The sequence below is a fragment of the Rhinolophus sinicus genome, chromosome 7 (assembly GCF_057876585.1).
Source record: "Rhinolophus sinicus isolate RSI-liver-muscle chromosome 7, RSI-T2T, whole genome shotgun sequence".
In the NCBI taxonomy this organism is placed as follows: domain Eukaryota; kingdom Metazoa; phylum Chordata; class Mammalia; order Chiroptera; family Rhinolophidae; genus Rhinolophus; species Rhinolophus sinicus.
The window spans coordinates 1,683,337-1,699,058 of record NC_142507.1 but is presented as its reverse complement, the minus strand read 5'-3'; the positions used below and the strand labels follow the sequence as shown (position 1 = coordinate 1,699,058).

At 46.8% G+C, this 15,722-nt stretch overlaps 1 protein-coding gene across 6 annotated transcripts in view; it reads right to left on the bottom strand.

The window, feature by feature from the left end:
• The window catches only part of CNGB3 (cyclic nucleotide gated channel subunit beta 3), a 138,013-nt gene that overhangs the window by 34,094 nt on the left and 88,197 nt on the right, over nt 1–15,722 (bottom strand). For 5 of the 6 annotated variants that reach the window (XM_088799336.1, XM_088799337.1, XM_088799334.1 and 2 more), the window contains 3 exons: nt 11,274–11,392; nt 1,784–1,930; nt 1,394–1,565 (listed from right to left, as the gene is read on the bottom strand). In XM_088799336.1, the coding sequence (XP_088655462.1) occupies nt 1,394–1,565; nt 1,784–1,930; nt 11,274–11,392 (438 nt within the window). Of the gene's footprint in view, nt 1–1,160; nt 1,566–1,783; nt 1,931–11,273; nt 11,393–15,722 lie in introns of those variants that run through there. The other variant, XM_088799335.1, reaches the window with a different exon arrangement.

Sequence of the window (15,722 nt, the reverse complement as noted above, 5' to 3'; positions counted from 1 at the left end):
TATACTAGGGGTGCCAAAAAAGTATTCAAGTGGACACTTTGGTCAACGTTGCTCAGTCAGAAGTGTCTGGACACCGATGGTAACCACTCTGAGCACCTCTTGTAATTACAGAAGTTAAATGTGACTTGTATTCATCTTTTGTTATCAGTATATATTGAGTATTACAATTTTAATACAATTTTCCTTTCTTAAAATGTATATACATTTTTTTTGGCACCCTCTATATGTAAAAGAGAAGAACAGTAACTTTTGAGTTTCCTGACCCTTCTAGGAATTGGGAGGCAGCTCGCTGTAGGCCTGGAAGTCTGACTACCTGGGGTGTGAAGAGGAACAGTTCCGCTCTGTCACTGCCTGTGATCTTAGCCAATGAACGGATCTGGATCTCAGTTTCTGCACCTATAACATGAAGGGCTTGAATGAAACCAATGAGGTTATCTCTGGCTTTGAACATGTGTGATAGATAATTGATTATCTGTGAGCATGTTTACTGGCTTGTTGGTAAAATATGTTACATGTTTATAGGTGCATATGTTCGTTATACACAGCTGATTCTCACTATCGCACAGTAGTTTTGTTCTATGCAGCTGCCCCGAACACTGAATTAGCAAGGACCAGACGGACCACTGCTCCTGGGGCAGCGCAGGCTGAGGTCCCTTCGAATGGCTGGCCTTACCCTTGTTGTCAGCCCATCAGTGCGTCGCCTTGCTTGCTGTGTACTTATGTGTGGACACTCATTTAGTGGGTGTTGCTGCTTCATCACACTGAGCAGCCCCCAATCGTGCCCGAGACTGCTCACCTCACACATGTCCGCTGTGTGTGAGGCATGTCGCAGCCTCCCTGTGCCCAGGAGCACACGACAGCACTTCCGCACAGGCTTGGGGTATTTTGAGCAGGACAAACAAGGCAGCACCACATGAATGTGAAAAACGTAAGCCTTCAACAGACCATGGAAAGGTCACTGGTTTGGTGTGAGCTGAACGAAGAAGGTAGCGTGTCTCTTTGTTGAACTCAGTGGAAACCTGTGCATCGGACAAATTAAATTCCAGCTGCCATATGCATGTGTCTGTCTGCGCATGACCACAAGGGCACTGAGAGTACTGATTCTGGGGTTCCAAACACTCCTGGTGAGTAGGCAGATGCACAAACACAGAAGCCACAAATAACGTATACATACGTGTATTAAAACCACCTATAACAAGCCCGTGAGGACTAAGTGTGATGAGAGATGGGGCCACAGTTTACACAGTAGTAAGTGCTATATATACAGCGGTCATTATTCGCACTAGATGAATGCAGATTATCCCGGGCTCCAAAACGGAGCTGAAGTGGGAGCCTGTGTGGACACCTGGGCCCCGAGCCCGGGCCATTACTGCCGTCCACTCTCCCTGCTTACCAGAACGGTCTGCTCTCTCTTCAGCTTGAGGAGTCCTGCAAGACCAGCTTTCCCTGTGCCTCCCCGGAGAACTTCAAACATTTTGGGGGTCTCTGGTTTGGGTGGGAAGAGAAAGGCAAGTCCTTTCGTTGGAGAGGTTGCCTCTGTGGCTGGAGCTTTCTTGAGAAGCACTCTGTGGACAGGAGAGAAAGGCTGTTTCAGACAGCACTGTCCAAGTTCTGGAAAAACCCACCAGAAATACGGTCCTTTCTCCTAATCCGTGAAGCTTCCCATGGCTAACTGCACAGACAGCTGCTTGGTAAGCACATGCCATGGAGAAAGTCGCTCACTGCCGTCACAAACCAGTTCTCTTAGAGCTTACAAAGGAAAATGGAGTTTCAAAGGTCATACCTGGCTTTCCTCATGAGGAGCTTTTCAGAATCTGGATAATGCACTAGAATTTCTTGCAGGGTCTTTTTGTCCAGAGTTAGAAGGTTGGTGAAGCCATGGGCCATCACGGTGGCAGTCCGGCGGTTTCCTCCCGCTGCTGCTAGGAGGCTGTAAGGGAGAACAGTGGCTCTTTGTCACCACTTTCACTCTTCTGCAACCGAAATCTTTCAACAAAGAGATATCAAATGTATAACCATTTCTACCACCTCAGAGATTGCCCCTGGAGGCGAGAGCTCAGGTAACTGTGCAGAGAGTCAAGATGTGGTGGCACCAGTTTCCAACCTGTTTGCCTCTGACTCCCACCTCACACCAAGGCCTTGGAGCCCTCAGTGCCGCGTGAGCCCCCACCCAATGGCAGAGGGCAGAGGCGCAGACTCCCTCTGCACTGTGCAGCTCCATTTCCTCTTCTGCCCCCTTTGTTCCCAGGAAGCTGACCTTGGTGGGCTTGCCCTACGACTTTCATCTGCGTTCGGCCACTGGGAAATGCCAGCAGGAGGGGAGTGGGCTGGAGCATGGATTGCCCCGTCTTTTCTCCTGCCAAGCCTATGTTAGCAGTGGCTGCAGCTCTACCGCAATCCACATGTCCTGACAGGAGCTCTGTCCGAGGAGTATGGCCCCCACGGCTCTCCCTGGTACAGTTCCCCTTGCCTGGGCCAGTCTAGCTGTGGAAACGCTCCCTTGTTGTCGCTAGCTTCGCGATATGGCACCATCCTTGGTGGGTCCTTTTAGATTTTTCCTTCACTTGTATAAATCACCCCTTTACTAAAGTTGTCCCAGTTACCTTGCTTGTGTGCAACTTTGTTTTCTGCCCGGCTCTGACTGACAGCTCTGACATCAAATATGAATGATTCCTGGTTACATCAGGTGAGTCCGATCTCGTCCCATATTTAACTCCTAAATCACCTTGCTTCTCAATATCATAAACTACTCTGTAGCAAAGTCATTCACACACAACTTTCCACTCAGAATGTCAGTGAATTCTGGGCTTGTGTTTCTCAGAGACGTAGCTGGGCATTTTGCATTTGGGAAATGACCAAGAAATACTTAGCAAATGAATTAACCCATGAATGAATAAAGCAAGTGAATAAAAATTATATGATTTACCAGTAATCTGGAAAAGAAGGGTTGGTCTTTGAAACCAAGGCAAAAAAACACACATTTCAAATGTTTTAAAGAATACTACAGGCTCTGCGGCGAGAAGATAACACAACAGATTGACTCTCTTGGTGTCACCCGGAGAAAGAAGTCTCCCATTAATAAAAACACAATCTCTAGGGGTGGAAAAGACAAAGGTCCTGGCAGTAGGAGGCCCCTGCCTTGTGGGGATGAGATGAGGAGGTAGGTGCATGGGTCCTGTGCCTGAAGGTTTGCAGTAGACAATGTGTACGTCTCCAACTATTGTTACAGGAAAGGGAACATTCCAAGTGGCTGTTAAGTGTTAAAAAACTAACATCAAGAAGTGGGACAACTCCAAAAGGTACATATGGTATATTCATAAGCACACACCATTCTCTAATACTAGAAGAAATACTAAGAAGTATTATGTAATACTAGAAGTAATGGTAAAGAACTTTCCAAACTTAATGACAGACACTACACTGCAGATCCAGAGACTGCAGAGAATACCAAGCAGAATAAATACCAACCAACCAACAAACCAGCCAACCCATTCCTAGGCACTCAACATTGGTACTTCAACACTGGCAGACTACTCCGCAAAAAATGTTGAAAGAAGTTCTTTACAAAGAAGGAAAATGATGTGAAAAAGATGAGAAACTCAGGTCTGTGTAAAGAATGGAAGATCTTCAGAAAAGGAACACACAGAAGTAAAACAAACCTAAAATCCTTTATTTGTCTTATTCTTAATTGAGCTGAAAGATTAATTGATAAAGCCACAATGCATTCGGGTGATTACAGCCTATAGATAAGTGAAATGAATGACATCAGTGTCCCAAAGGCTGGTAGGAAGAATTGCGAGAACTCTGTCACCAGTCCTGCGCACATGTGAAGTGGTAGCGTGTTGTGTGAAGGTAGACTTAGATTAATTTAGAATGTATGTAGCAAACTCTAGGGCCACCACTAAACATTTTGAAAAGAAGTGTAATTGATATGCCAAGAGAGGAGAGAAAACGGAATCATATAAAATGCTCCATTAAAACCAGAGAAGGCAGAGAAGGGGGAAAGGCCTAGCGTAAGGCCACCTGAACGCATCAAACAGGGCCTCGTACCTCACTTCACATTTACCTTGGGTCCAGGACGATCCAGGCCACTTAGAATGGCATCACCCCCAAGACAGAGAGCATATACTTGGAATCTATAAATGCTGACTATGTTAATGCCTACTTTTTTTGCTCAATGACTTCACATTTTAAATTTCTTGCTCCATGGCAAAAAACACGGACTTTTAAGTCTTTTCATGAGGTTCTCCCAAGAGAAGCTCTGCCTTCACCTTCTTTTTAAGGAAGAAAAACAAATTTGTGTCTGTCTGTCTGTCTGTCTGTCTATCTATCACAATCATCTCTTCAGTGATTCATCAACCCAACTTCTCATTTATCTTTCTCCCCATTTCTCTGTGAAATGGATGTTAATATTTGAAGGACAATGATTGGATGAGCCTATTTCATTCACATTCTTTTGCCTTGGACACAGGGTCATCTAGGAGTCGGGCAGGGGTAGATGGCAGTATGGAGCTTAATTTGGACTTGAGAATGTCTCTGTGAATGTCAGATTGTGAGAGCACAACAGAAATAACATGTTTAAATGTCAGGTTATTTTGAGATTTCTCAAGCTTTAAGTAAACTTGCCTACAGGTTACACGTTTGGAGTGCTTGATGAGTTTTTGAACGGAAGAAGAAATAATTCGTCTGCCAGATGGATTTTGCCCAAACTCTCTGAGCAATGCTTAAAATAGCAGATTTTTTCCCTTCCTGTCCACAAAATGCTTCTCCAGCATTCCACCAATGGGAAGTTTCATTCATTAAATAGCTTAGTAAGAAGATCCCTAAATAGTCCCAACCCAAAATGGAGTTTCTGAACGAGCACGTGCTGGAGGACAAATGTTCAGGTTGATGGTACGTGTCCCCAGGTCAAAAACAGTGAGCAGAGTGATGGGACAGGAAGCACAGGAGCAGGTCTCTGCTGGGACCTTAGGCAATAACTTCAGGACCTTTTTCACTTTCACTCCAGTCACGGACGTTTTTATTAAGAGCCTGCCACGTGCTCAGCACAGTGAAGTGAAGTTGGGAGAATCATTACAGCCTGATATGGTTTTGTGGAAAGATACAGGCTTTGGAACCAGATAACTCTACCATTTATTAAATGTATTTCTAAGCAGTTACTGTACTTCTCTTTTCAGACTGAAGGCCGCCTTTTAATACTGACTACAGGTATCTGATCATCTTTAGGGAGAAACAACCACCACCAAGTGGTGGTACCGAGCCTTGCTTTTCAGACTTAGAGACACTGGATAAAATTCCTTTAGGAGGAGTCCTGAGAATATCTGAAAACATGTTTGAATACGGCACTGGTGACACAGCTGTTCATAGAAATAAGGTGAAATGATGAGGTCTGCCTTTTGCTCTAGCAAGGAGGTGCCATGCCCTCAAAGACACTGTTTACAGAAGGCTGCAGTGAAAATGCAGACACATACTTTCAACACAGTGGTTGTTCACAGGTCTGAGATAGAAAAAAATGGAAATGAGGAATTTTTCCTGTCATTATTAACCAATCTTCATACTTCTAATGTGTCTAGTATTTCTGTCTTTTACGAAAGCCAAGGGCGGGGGCGAGGAAGGAATAACAGAGTTACTCTGATGAAGAGTAAGATTTTGGAATCAAAATAGTCCAAAAAACTAGACGTGCCCCTTGGAACACCCATTTTAAAAACAGTGTTCAGGAGTAATAGGCAAACGTTGTTTGGAAGGAAAAAACAGGTTTAAAGTTATTTTTTAAAAATATCTGGCCCTTTCACAATGATATAAATATAAAAATATCCACAGACTTGACGATTTGACCAATATAACTGGTGGAAGGTCAGAACGTAAATATTTAAAATGAAAGCCTGGCACTCTAAAACAGAGAAAGATGTATCAATGCCAACATTCTACTCAATTATTTGTTAGAGGATGAAAAAAGGATGGTAACAAAGAAAGAGATGCAGAAAGCAAATGATCACATTTATGAAAATAAATAAGCCCATAGAAAATTAATTCATCCAGCAAGTATTTATTGAGAACCTATTATTTTCTAGGCACTATTTACAGGAAATTACAACAACCTATTAAAATGCAAAACCAATGTGAATAATAAATATCAGTGATGCTAGGGAAAAACAGCTATACACCCCGTGTTGTATTATAAATTGGTTCAATTTTTCTGGAAAGTAATCTGCCCGTATATTATAAGAGTCATAGAAATGTTTCTACAGTTTGACCTAGTTATTTCACTTTTGGGAATAAGCCTCAAAAAAATAAAAGAAAGGCAAAGTAATTTTACAAAAATAAATACAGCAGTGCACTTGTTAATAATGCAATCTGACAAGGGCACGAGGCCGAATATGCATATTCATGACAGAAATGAATGTCTATTAGTGCTCTTGCGTGGATGGACAGATGATGATGCCTACTGATTTAGTCAGTGACTGTTTGGTAGGCGCTTCTGTGGGCCAGGCACTGCGCTAAGGGTGAGGGCTTGAGGGCAGAACAAACCTAATGTGTCTGCAAGGGTCCCTGGGAGTCTGTCTTTGTGCAAAATAGAAAACTGGAGCCTCTCTGGGCACGTGCAGTCCTGGGGGGGTAAAGCTGGTGAGAAAAATGCCCCCTTCTGCAAAGTCAAGGGCACCTGTGCCTGAGGGAGGGCAGAGCTGCGGGGGGCGGTCCTGCCGCCCTCACTTGGTGCAGAGCGTGGCTGGCACAGCCATGCAGGCTGGTGAGGAAGAGACACTGAGGAAGCCAGGCACCCATGCACGTCCATTACCCAGACTGGTTCTGCGGAAGAGCGCATAGCACGAGAACTGGAGGCACTGGAGCCGGTAGGCAGCGGCTCTTGACGGAAGCTAGGAGAGGGAAGGGGCTGCGGCGGGCACCCTGGCAGAGACCAGCCTGTGCCACCCTCCCTGGCTGCATGGTGCGTGGCAGTGAAGGCACTGCAGTCTGGACCGAGGACAGCAAGACGCGGGCAAGTGCAGGGCCCATGCGCCCCCTGGCATCATTCCTAAGGAAATGACGAAGCGCTGCGTGGTCTAGGCAGGCGGCACGATCCTATCTGTGTTTCCTGAAGATCCCTGCAGAGGCCACGTGGAGACTGCATTGCAGAGGACGTGGCCCTGCAGCGGGAGACTGGGGGTAGCCACTGCAGCTGTCCAGGGAGAGCTGATGGTGGCTTGTGCCCACGGGGACAGTGGAGAGGGGAGGGTGCAGTGGCTGAGACACAGTACAGGGGACCGGCGGCCGTGGAGGTGGACTAGCCACAGGCTAAGTAGAGGGACGTGTCAAGTGCGTCTTTTTCCCCGTAAAATTTCAAAAGTTAATAACGCAGAGTTTGGTATTGTATCAGTTTCTTGGCGCTGCTGTCACAAATTACCCCCAAACCAGTGACTTACACCAGAAACATTCTCTCCTGGCCCTGGAGACCGGAAGTGCAGAACTGAGCGGTGGGCAGGGCTGTGCTCCCAGCTGGGACTCTGGGACATTCCTCCCTGCTCTCCCAGCTGCTGGGGTCCTGGCGGGCCCTGTCTGTGGCCGCACCACACCCGTCTCTGCCTCACCTTCACACGGCCTCTTCTTGTGTCACCTCCTGTTCTGTCTTCTGTGAGGACACTGGTCACTGGATTTCAGGCCCCTCCAGATAATCCAGAATGGTCTCATCTTGAGATCCTTAATTTAATGACATCTGCAAAGACACTCTTTTCCAAGTAAGATCACAGTCACAGGTTCCAGGGGTCAGGGTGTGGACACAGCCCGTCACCCCACGACAGGCCTACAGGAGGGGCTACCAGGACGGCCCATATGCACACATTACTGTCCCCACACATCATGCAGGGGTGCTGAAAGGTCTGCCTTCAGTTCTCAGGAACCTCAAGTGATGGCCAAATCCAAGGGCCGTGCTGCTCCTCGTGCAGCCTGCTCTTCACCACGTCGTGTGCATGCTCCCTGCCTGGTGCAGTCCGTACGTGGAATCGCCCATCCTTCCATTTCCTGTCGCACCTGTTTGGAAGGCCCTGGACGGAGGTGGCTGTCTCTTGCTCCCGTGCCACACGTGACCTTCTTTGAGGCTCTTCGCATTATGCTGTAAGGGGGCTCAAATACAGTTTTCTGCTGTTTTGATCAAATCACTGTTGACTATTTAATTAATTAGAAATGACTGAATAGCTCCTGCAATTGGTTTTGAATGGAGGCAGGATATAAATAAAAACCAACACTTATTGTATAGTTTTTATGTAGGTGCTGGTGACATAAAGATGGAAAGTTCCAGTTCTTATATTTTAATAGCTCAGTCGGTTTGGAAGGTCTGTCTGAACAAACAATTATAAATCAGAGGTAACTACTGTGCTCAAGTCATGAGTGAAATGCCATGAGGCACAGAACAGGGAGCAAATAGTTGTCTTGGCGGTGGTTAGAGTGGCTTCCAATGGGTGACCTTTGAGTTAGTCTTGAAAGGTGAGGACGTATTTTCCAGGGGGAGGACATTCCAAAAAGAGATGGAACCAGCAGGGAATCCTATTGACACCTAACAGCAATACCAACGGTGACAATTCAGCTGTGTTTCAAGAAAATTGAGATTTTAACAGATATGGAAAGAGGGTAGGAAGTAGTTAAATACCTTGGCACTAACTGTGTGAGTCAGGGAAACAACTGAGTCCAAACCACCACAAGGCCACCCCTTGGCAGACCCTGGGTCTCTTTTAAAAATGAGGTGTCTGCACTTTCAGATGGTAATTGGAAATGTGGTCTGGGTTTTCTCCACGACAGGCTGTAAATCTATTTTTTAGTCAGGGCTTTGCTCTTTTGGATTAATACATAATGTCCTTGAAAGCCCTCAGTGTTCTTATTTTTTCCTAAGAAAAAAGGTCCTCTTTAAGAAGCTACATGCTAGTGCTGCGTTTAGCTCATTTTAACAAAGGTCGCAGCATTGCTGAGTAGTAAACACTGTTAGCAGACCTTTCTGCAGCTCGACGTTTGGCAGCAGGCCTGTCACTGGAACAAAAAGCTGGCCCTCCAGAGGTGTGTGACAGCTGCGGACCTGTGAAGCCCGTGGGCAGCTGGAAGGGGCACATATGCCCTGCTTCTCCTCAACCACGGCCAAGAGGAGAATCAAGGCAAAATGCTCCCTTTTGCTTGAATCAGCTCGACTGCTGAGCTGGTTTCAAGCGTGTCTGGTCTACTGCTTTCAATTTGGCCTTAGAAACCAAATGGGTAATAGGAGATTTATTTGAGAAGCTGCTGTCAAGAATCTAAGACTCCTTTACAAGCCAGCAGCACCTGGATTCTATTCCTGGAGTATTTCCTCCTGCAATGATGATAATGTCAGCAGTTAACATACTGTATTTCTAAAGCTTTGCTCTTCCAGGAGCACTACAGCCTTGGGAGAGGTCAGCTAATGACTTCCTGCAATGTTTCGAATTAAACTGTTGCCTGTTTTATGACCTTGAAGATTTCGGTGACTGTTAATACTAAATCACTTTTGCAAGGACTCCCCGTAAGAAAACAATAGGAAAGAGGCAAAGAGGTCAGATCTTGGACCTTCTGAGAAGTGTCCCCACCACTGCCCCAAGAACAGGATGCTTAAGGCAGTGTCCCCCAGCTTTAAAGAGAAAAACCAAAAAAGAGAAGCCACGTTACCAACAAAGAAATAACGTCTTGGCAGCTGTGACGTCGGAGGCTGAGCGAAGGCCTCTGTTTTGTGTGTGATGGGAAGGTCCCTGGACCGGACCCACGGAACTCGGGCTTGCACGTTGTCCCTTCCTCTGATTCGCTATGTTATCAGACAAGACCACTGGCCGCTGCAGCCACAGCCTCCTCAGTCCGAAACGAGCGTGTCAACAACTGCCTGACAGCACATCTTCTCTTCAGGGCAGCCTCCTCGGGCAGCACTCCATCGCCCTTCACGGAAGCACTGCAGCTCACCTCCAAGCCGTGGCCTCCATGCCGTTCCTGCTGCCCACTGTCTCTTCTCCACAGGGCTGCTGCTCGTCCTCTAAAGTCCTAATTCAGGTTGTGTTGTTCTTTGCCTTAACCCCCAGTGGCACCATTTGTACTTAGAATGAAACACGAAGTCCTTCCTGAGAAGGCCCTGGGGAGGCTGAGCCTTGTCCCCTCTGCCCAGCGCCCCTCACACACTGACCTGCAGGCCCTTTGCCAGACGCGCCGGACTCACCCCAGGCCCCAGCACGGCCGGCTGTCGTCGGGGCGGCTCTCCCCTATTCCTGGACAGTCTCAGCTCCACTGTGATGTGTCCCTGAGCAGCACACCTAAGCAGCCTCCCCGGTCACTTCTACCATTTCCCCTCTGTCACAGTTACCACAACGTGAACTTACCGTGACTACTGTCAGCCCCCTGCGTGTCCGAGGCTGTGTGAGGGGCACCTCTCACTCAGTGTTTTCACACTATATCCCCAGAGTTAAGAGCAACACCTGACAACCCAGCATGTACTGGGCACTCAGAGCGTGTTTGTTGAATGAATAAATAAGTTTAAATACAATAATGCGTGCAGAAGTGTCTAGCACACAAAATGCTTAAATTTGCTATTTTCTTTTTTAAATTTATTTTATTTATTTTTTCAGTCTTCTTAATCTTGGGGACTTACTTGTAGAATAAACTTCTCTTGGCCATTAGGAAATAACAGCAATAGTTAACATTTATTTAGCTGTTAATAGATACTGGGTTATTTTAATAACTAACTCATTTGTCAACCTCTAAGATGTGTACTGTTATTATTATCATTAAGGTGAAGAAACCAAGGGACACAGAGGTCACATGACTGAGGGACAAAGCTAGTAAGTGGAAAACTCGAATGTGTACGCAGGCAATTTGGTCCCACAGCTGTGACGATGCCATTCGCCTACTCAAAACTGCTGTCTTAGCTTCCATTCAAGTCTTCCGACAACCTGACAGCAACGACCTCTCCCAATCTCTTCTTTCACTATTTGTTCATTCGTTTGTTGGTTCGTTCGTTCATTCACTCATTCACATATTCAGTCAAGAGACTCAGTGTCTACCTTATGTGAAAAGCTGACCTAAGTCTCAGGACTAAACAGCTGCATGAGCCAAGTCTTTTGGGGAAGAGAAGGAAGAAACAAAGAAACAGAAATGTGAAAACCCTTCTTTCGTCAATGCTCTCAGCAGAATCAAACCTTCAATAAGCTGGAGCAGGAAATGTCCTAATTTTATGACCTAAGATGTTTCTTTCACGACAAATGACAGACTTCAATATTTACGAAGCGTCTTTCGGGTACCTGATCTCTCCAAACACTGTCCCAGCTTTCAGAGTGGCCAGAACTTGTGAACCGTCACAGCCTCCAAGAACTTGGACTTCTCCTTGCTTGACAATATACATTTCCTTGCCGATTTCTCCCTGCATGCCAAACATAAAGGAGAGCTTTATTCTTGACATTTACTCCCCAAACAAAGAAACATTAACTCTCCTAGAGGAATCAACGGAAATGAGGAAGCAAGGAATCAATGGCAAAGCAATCACTCAAGGCCTGCGGTAGTTACGGGCATTGGCTGGACCCGTCAGGCGAAAGCAAATGAGTAGGACGTGAGAGCACTGAGCTGCCAGTGGACACGTGGACGTGTCAGTTAGCACACTGTTCCAGCACATTCCACGGGCGAGGAGATTAAGGGGCCACCCTGGCTTGGTGACCACTGCTTCGCTCTGAAGAAGGCCCTGGGGTAGCCGGAGACACGGGCTGCGGCCGTGCCATTCTGCCTGGAGCACGCAGGTCTGATTTTAGAAACTGGGGCGTAAGAGCCTTTAAGCTCGCTTTCTTGTTCCAAATTGAGAGAAAAATGTTAACGCAGCAGGTCGTTTGACTCACGACTCCTGGAGCCAGGGCAGGAGCCCTCGCTGAAGTCCAAGGGTGTTCCCATGGTCACTGGTTAATGGTGTTATTCGGGACGCCTGCGGCCCCGGGGCAGGCCGCGTGGGCCGTCGGCACTGTGTCACGTACACACCAAGATCTGTCAGTGTACTTGGTACCGCGTGTGGGGCCCAGGCCAGGGACGGTCATGGAGACACTCAGTCACCAGCCCCACGGGAGACTCGCTCCCAGGACCCAGGAGCTTCCCTCCGCGGGGACATTTGGCCCTTGTCTCTACAGTCCACAGCTGGAGAGGAGAGCACGTCCATGCAACTCTCTCAGAAACAGGACCCCGGAGGCCTGCAGATTCTCTAGTCTTCACCGATGTGTGTCTCTTTCTTGGCTGTTCCTGCACTGTACGCTTTGCTCTAATAAACCTTAAGCCATAAATATCACTTTATGTTGAGTCATGCAAACACCAAACCAGTCGGTGGTTGTGGGGCTACCGGCATGTATCTTCTCTCTCCAAGATCCCAAAGAATAAATGTGTCTTATACGACACCTCATGACATCTGGGCCAAGAGAAGCTGTTAGGCTCTGAATAAGCTGGTTCACAGAGAACAGGCAAACTACTTGGAGAACAGGAGCTACATCTCAGCGACTAAGTCTTGATCACCCTGAGCTATGAAAAAGCAGCGTGACACGCACTTGGTTCAGGAGGGGACTGGGTTATTTGAGTTAATCAAATATGTTTGTTAGCCATGTTTTCAAAGGATACACTAACTACACTAAAATTAACTCAGGATTAATCAACGTTGGTTATCGTCTATGCTCCGTGGTGGCTGAGGTGGCCACTGTGCCCCAGTGCTGAGCACAGGGCTTGTGACACAGACACTCATTTATGCAGGAGGGAACTAGAATTTCACCTCTCTATGGGAAGTCCTGACGTCTTTTAACACCAAGCATTATTTTCCTGAACGTTAATTACTGTTGTATTATAATTTGGGGTTGAGTTTAAAGTTTTCCCACCCCACCTCTTAGTTGACCTCTGTGAAGTCAAAACCCTCATTTTATCGCCCCATTACCTTTCCGAAGAAGGTAGAGAAAGTACAATTATTTCCATTCTACAGAAAGAAAAATAAAGGCACAGCCTGGTTTAGCTGACTAGCCAAAGCTCCACGACAGTCATCGGAAGCAAAAGGAAGCCTAGCACGCACATCTCCTAACTGCGCAATGCAGGACGCATGGTCATGTTTTACACTGCGCAGAACAGTAGGCAGATATTTATTCTCAAATATGGGTCAAAGTAGAGATTCCAATGCAGATGGATTTTATTATGGCTATTTCCATGGTATCACATCTTCATTGCTCCTATTCTACTTCCTGTATTCCTTCTAACAGACCACGCCACTTCACAATTGCAAAGCACTTTCAAAGGTACTGACTCCTTTAATTCTCGCAGAAGTCCAGTGAGGTCGAATAGGCGAGCGCCCGCTATCCTTATCTAAGAGTTGGATGTGGAAGCTCGCACAGCTGTGCCGTGCGCAGACTCACGTGGCTGGCAGACGATGGCATCAGAACCAGCAGCGCCTGTCACCTGACTGTACGACACCTACAGACAGACCACATCTGACGAGTCCAATATGAAGGCTCATCTCTTAGAAACCAATGAAATAGCTATGAATTATTTTTAAAATCAGGGAAAGTATCTGAAAGTCAGTGTTCCAAGAGATACTCTGGGAAGTAATGACGAGAACAGGGTCGTATTCCATATTCTTTGCATGAAGTAATTCTCAAGGGACTGGAATGATTTTTCAAAGGCAGTTATTACAACTGACTGGAGGAAGAAGTGCATAATGGGTATTTAAATACAGTTCAGCACTTTTAATTATTTTTTAATGATCATTTCAATAATTTTCCAAGGAGATCTGGCATAATCAACGAACCAAAATTTCCACTACTTCTTGCATATTTCTAGGCTAATTTAAGTCTTTCCGGCAAGTATAATTAACATTCAAATGAAGTAGACATTCCTCAGCGCACAAGGTCTGACAGCATGTGCAAAATGAGGTCGAACCAAGCTCTGGTGGTTGGTTTATGTACTAATTTGGAGAAAGTGTAGAAATGCAAGAGTTTCATGTAGGGTGGGAACCCCTAGTGAGTGAGCACTTCAAATTTTCGGGGTTCCTGGGTGGGAGCCACTTCCAAGGCTAGTGGGGGCATCACAACACTCTAATTCTTGCAAATGATTCCTGGGAAAACTCCCAAACATTCTCTGAAGCCTTCCAAGAGACTCCCTCAGTGAGTTTAGGAGCCATGCGAGGAGCGGGAGGTGGCGAACTCGGTCGGAGCCCCGCCGTTTCTTTAGTCCTTCAGGCAACCTCCAGCCTCAACAGGACCTGAGCTTTCTGCTTCCCTTTCTCTTCATTGATTCGTGGAAACGATAAGCAAAAACTAATCTGGGTTCAGCTGTGTACAATCTGGTCAAGTAACCACCTTTCATCTCTGTCACTGTCTCCTATGATTTAACTCCCCGCTTAAAGACAGAACAAAGAAAGGTGGCTTGTCGTCCGCGTCTTCTCACCTCAGCGCCTTCCCTTCCCTCAGGTGTGCTCACTGACCTGTGTTTCTTATTGAGGGACGTGAGGAGAGACTCAGAAAGGAGAAGGCCCGTCTCGTCTGCATTTCACACGTTGTGAAGCAATGTGCGTTGCTAGGGGCGTGGGTGCTGAGGGTGCTGAGTTACCTCCGTTTTCGGGCCTGGAACGCCCAGACAGGCCGTTTGGGGCAGGACGGCGCTATCATGGCAAAGGCAGCTCCGTCCTCCAGGGCTCTCAGGCTGAGCTGAGCTCTTTCTCCCATTGGAATGGAAATGATTTCCTGCCACCAGTCTGCCTACTCTTACCTCGGACGAATTTGTCTCGGTTTCCACCTCATCACAACCCCTCTTTCCGACAGCCCCTCCTTGCTGCCCTCTCAGGTTCCTCCCTTGATGTCCTCCACAGACACGCATTCCTCAAAGGCACAGCCTCCGTCCTCTTCTCTGACCTTTCCTTCAGCTTCTCGCAGTCAGCTTCCATTACTTGCCAGTCCCCCCCTCCCCTGGACGACACTGATTTCCACCTGTGCACCAGGTCTGCACCCTACACTCTGACTCCGTCTTTCACCATGATCCCTGCTGACCACTCATTTCCATTCCTTGAATATGCCAAGCTCTGCCCTGCCTCACAGCCCCAAGTCTTCATGTCAAATGTTGTCCTCTCCACTTCCTTCTTCAAGAACTATTTCTCTTTAGATTTTGCAGGTCATGCCTGACGACCAGACAACCTCCCCTTTCTGCTCTGTCACTACACACTCTGCTGGCAGCTTCCATTTTCCCTTTATAGAAGTCAGCACATGTTGGAGTTATGCATTTATTTAATGTCCCTTGTTTATTGTTTGTCGCTTCCATCGGGCCAGTGATTCTCAATTTTGGCTGCATTTTAGAATCACCTGGGAGTTTTTAAAAAACATGAATACATGGGCCCCACCCAGACCAACTGAATTTCTGAATTTCAGACTTCTAAAGCCAGGGCATTTGATGTACACTGTGAACTGGACAGTCTGGCACTAGACTGTAAGCCCCTGGAGGACAAAACCATGTTTTCTTCCTCACTACTGATTATACCCAGCCCCTGGCACTGTGCCTGGCCCGCCGTCTTCAAAAACACTGCGTTTCACTGAACAAACAATACCCACATTTTCTAAGTCGTGACTTGTTCTCTGCGTGCTCTCTGCAGACACAGTTTCTTCCTTTCAGCCTTAGTGCACGCTCACTCCTTCCTCTGTCTGGAATGCCTGCTTCCTCCTGGTTCATGTTAATCCAGCATTTAAGACCAACTT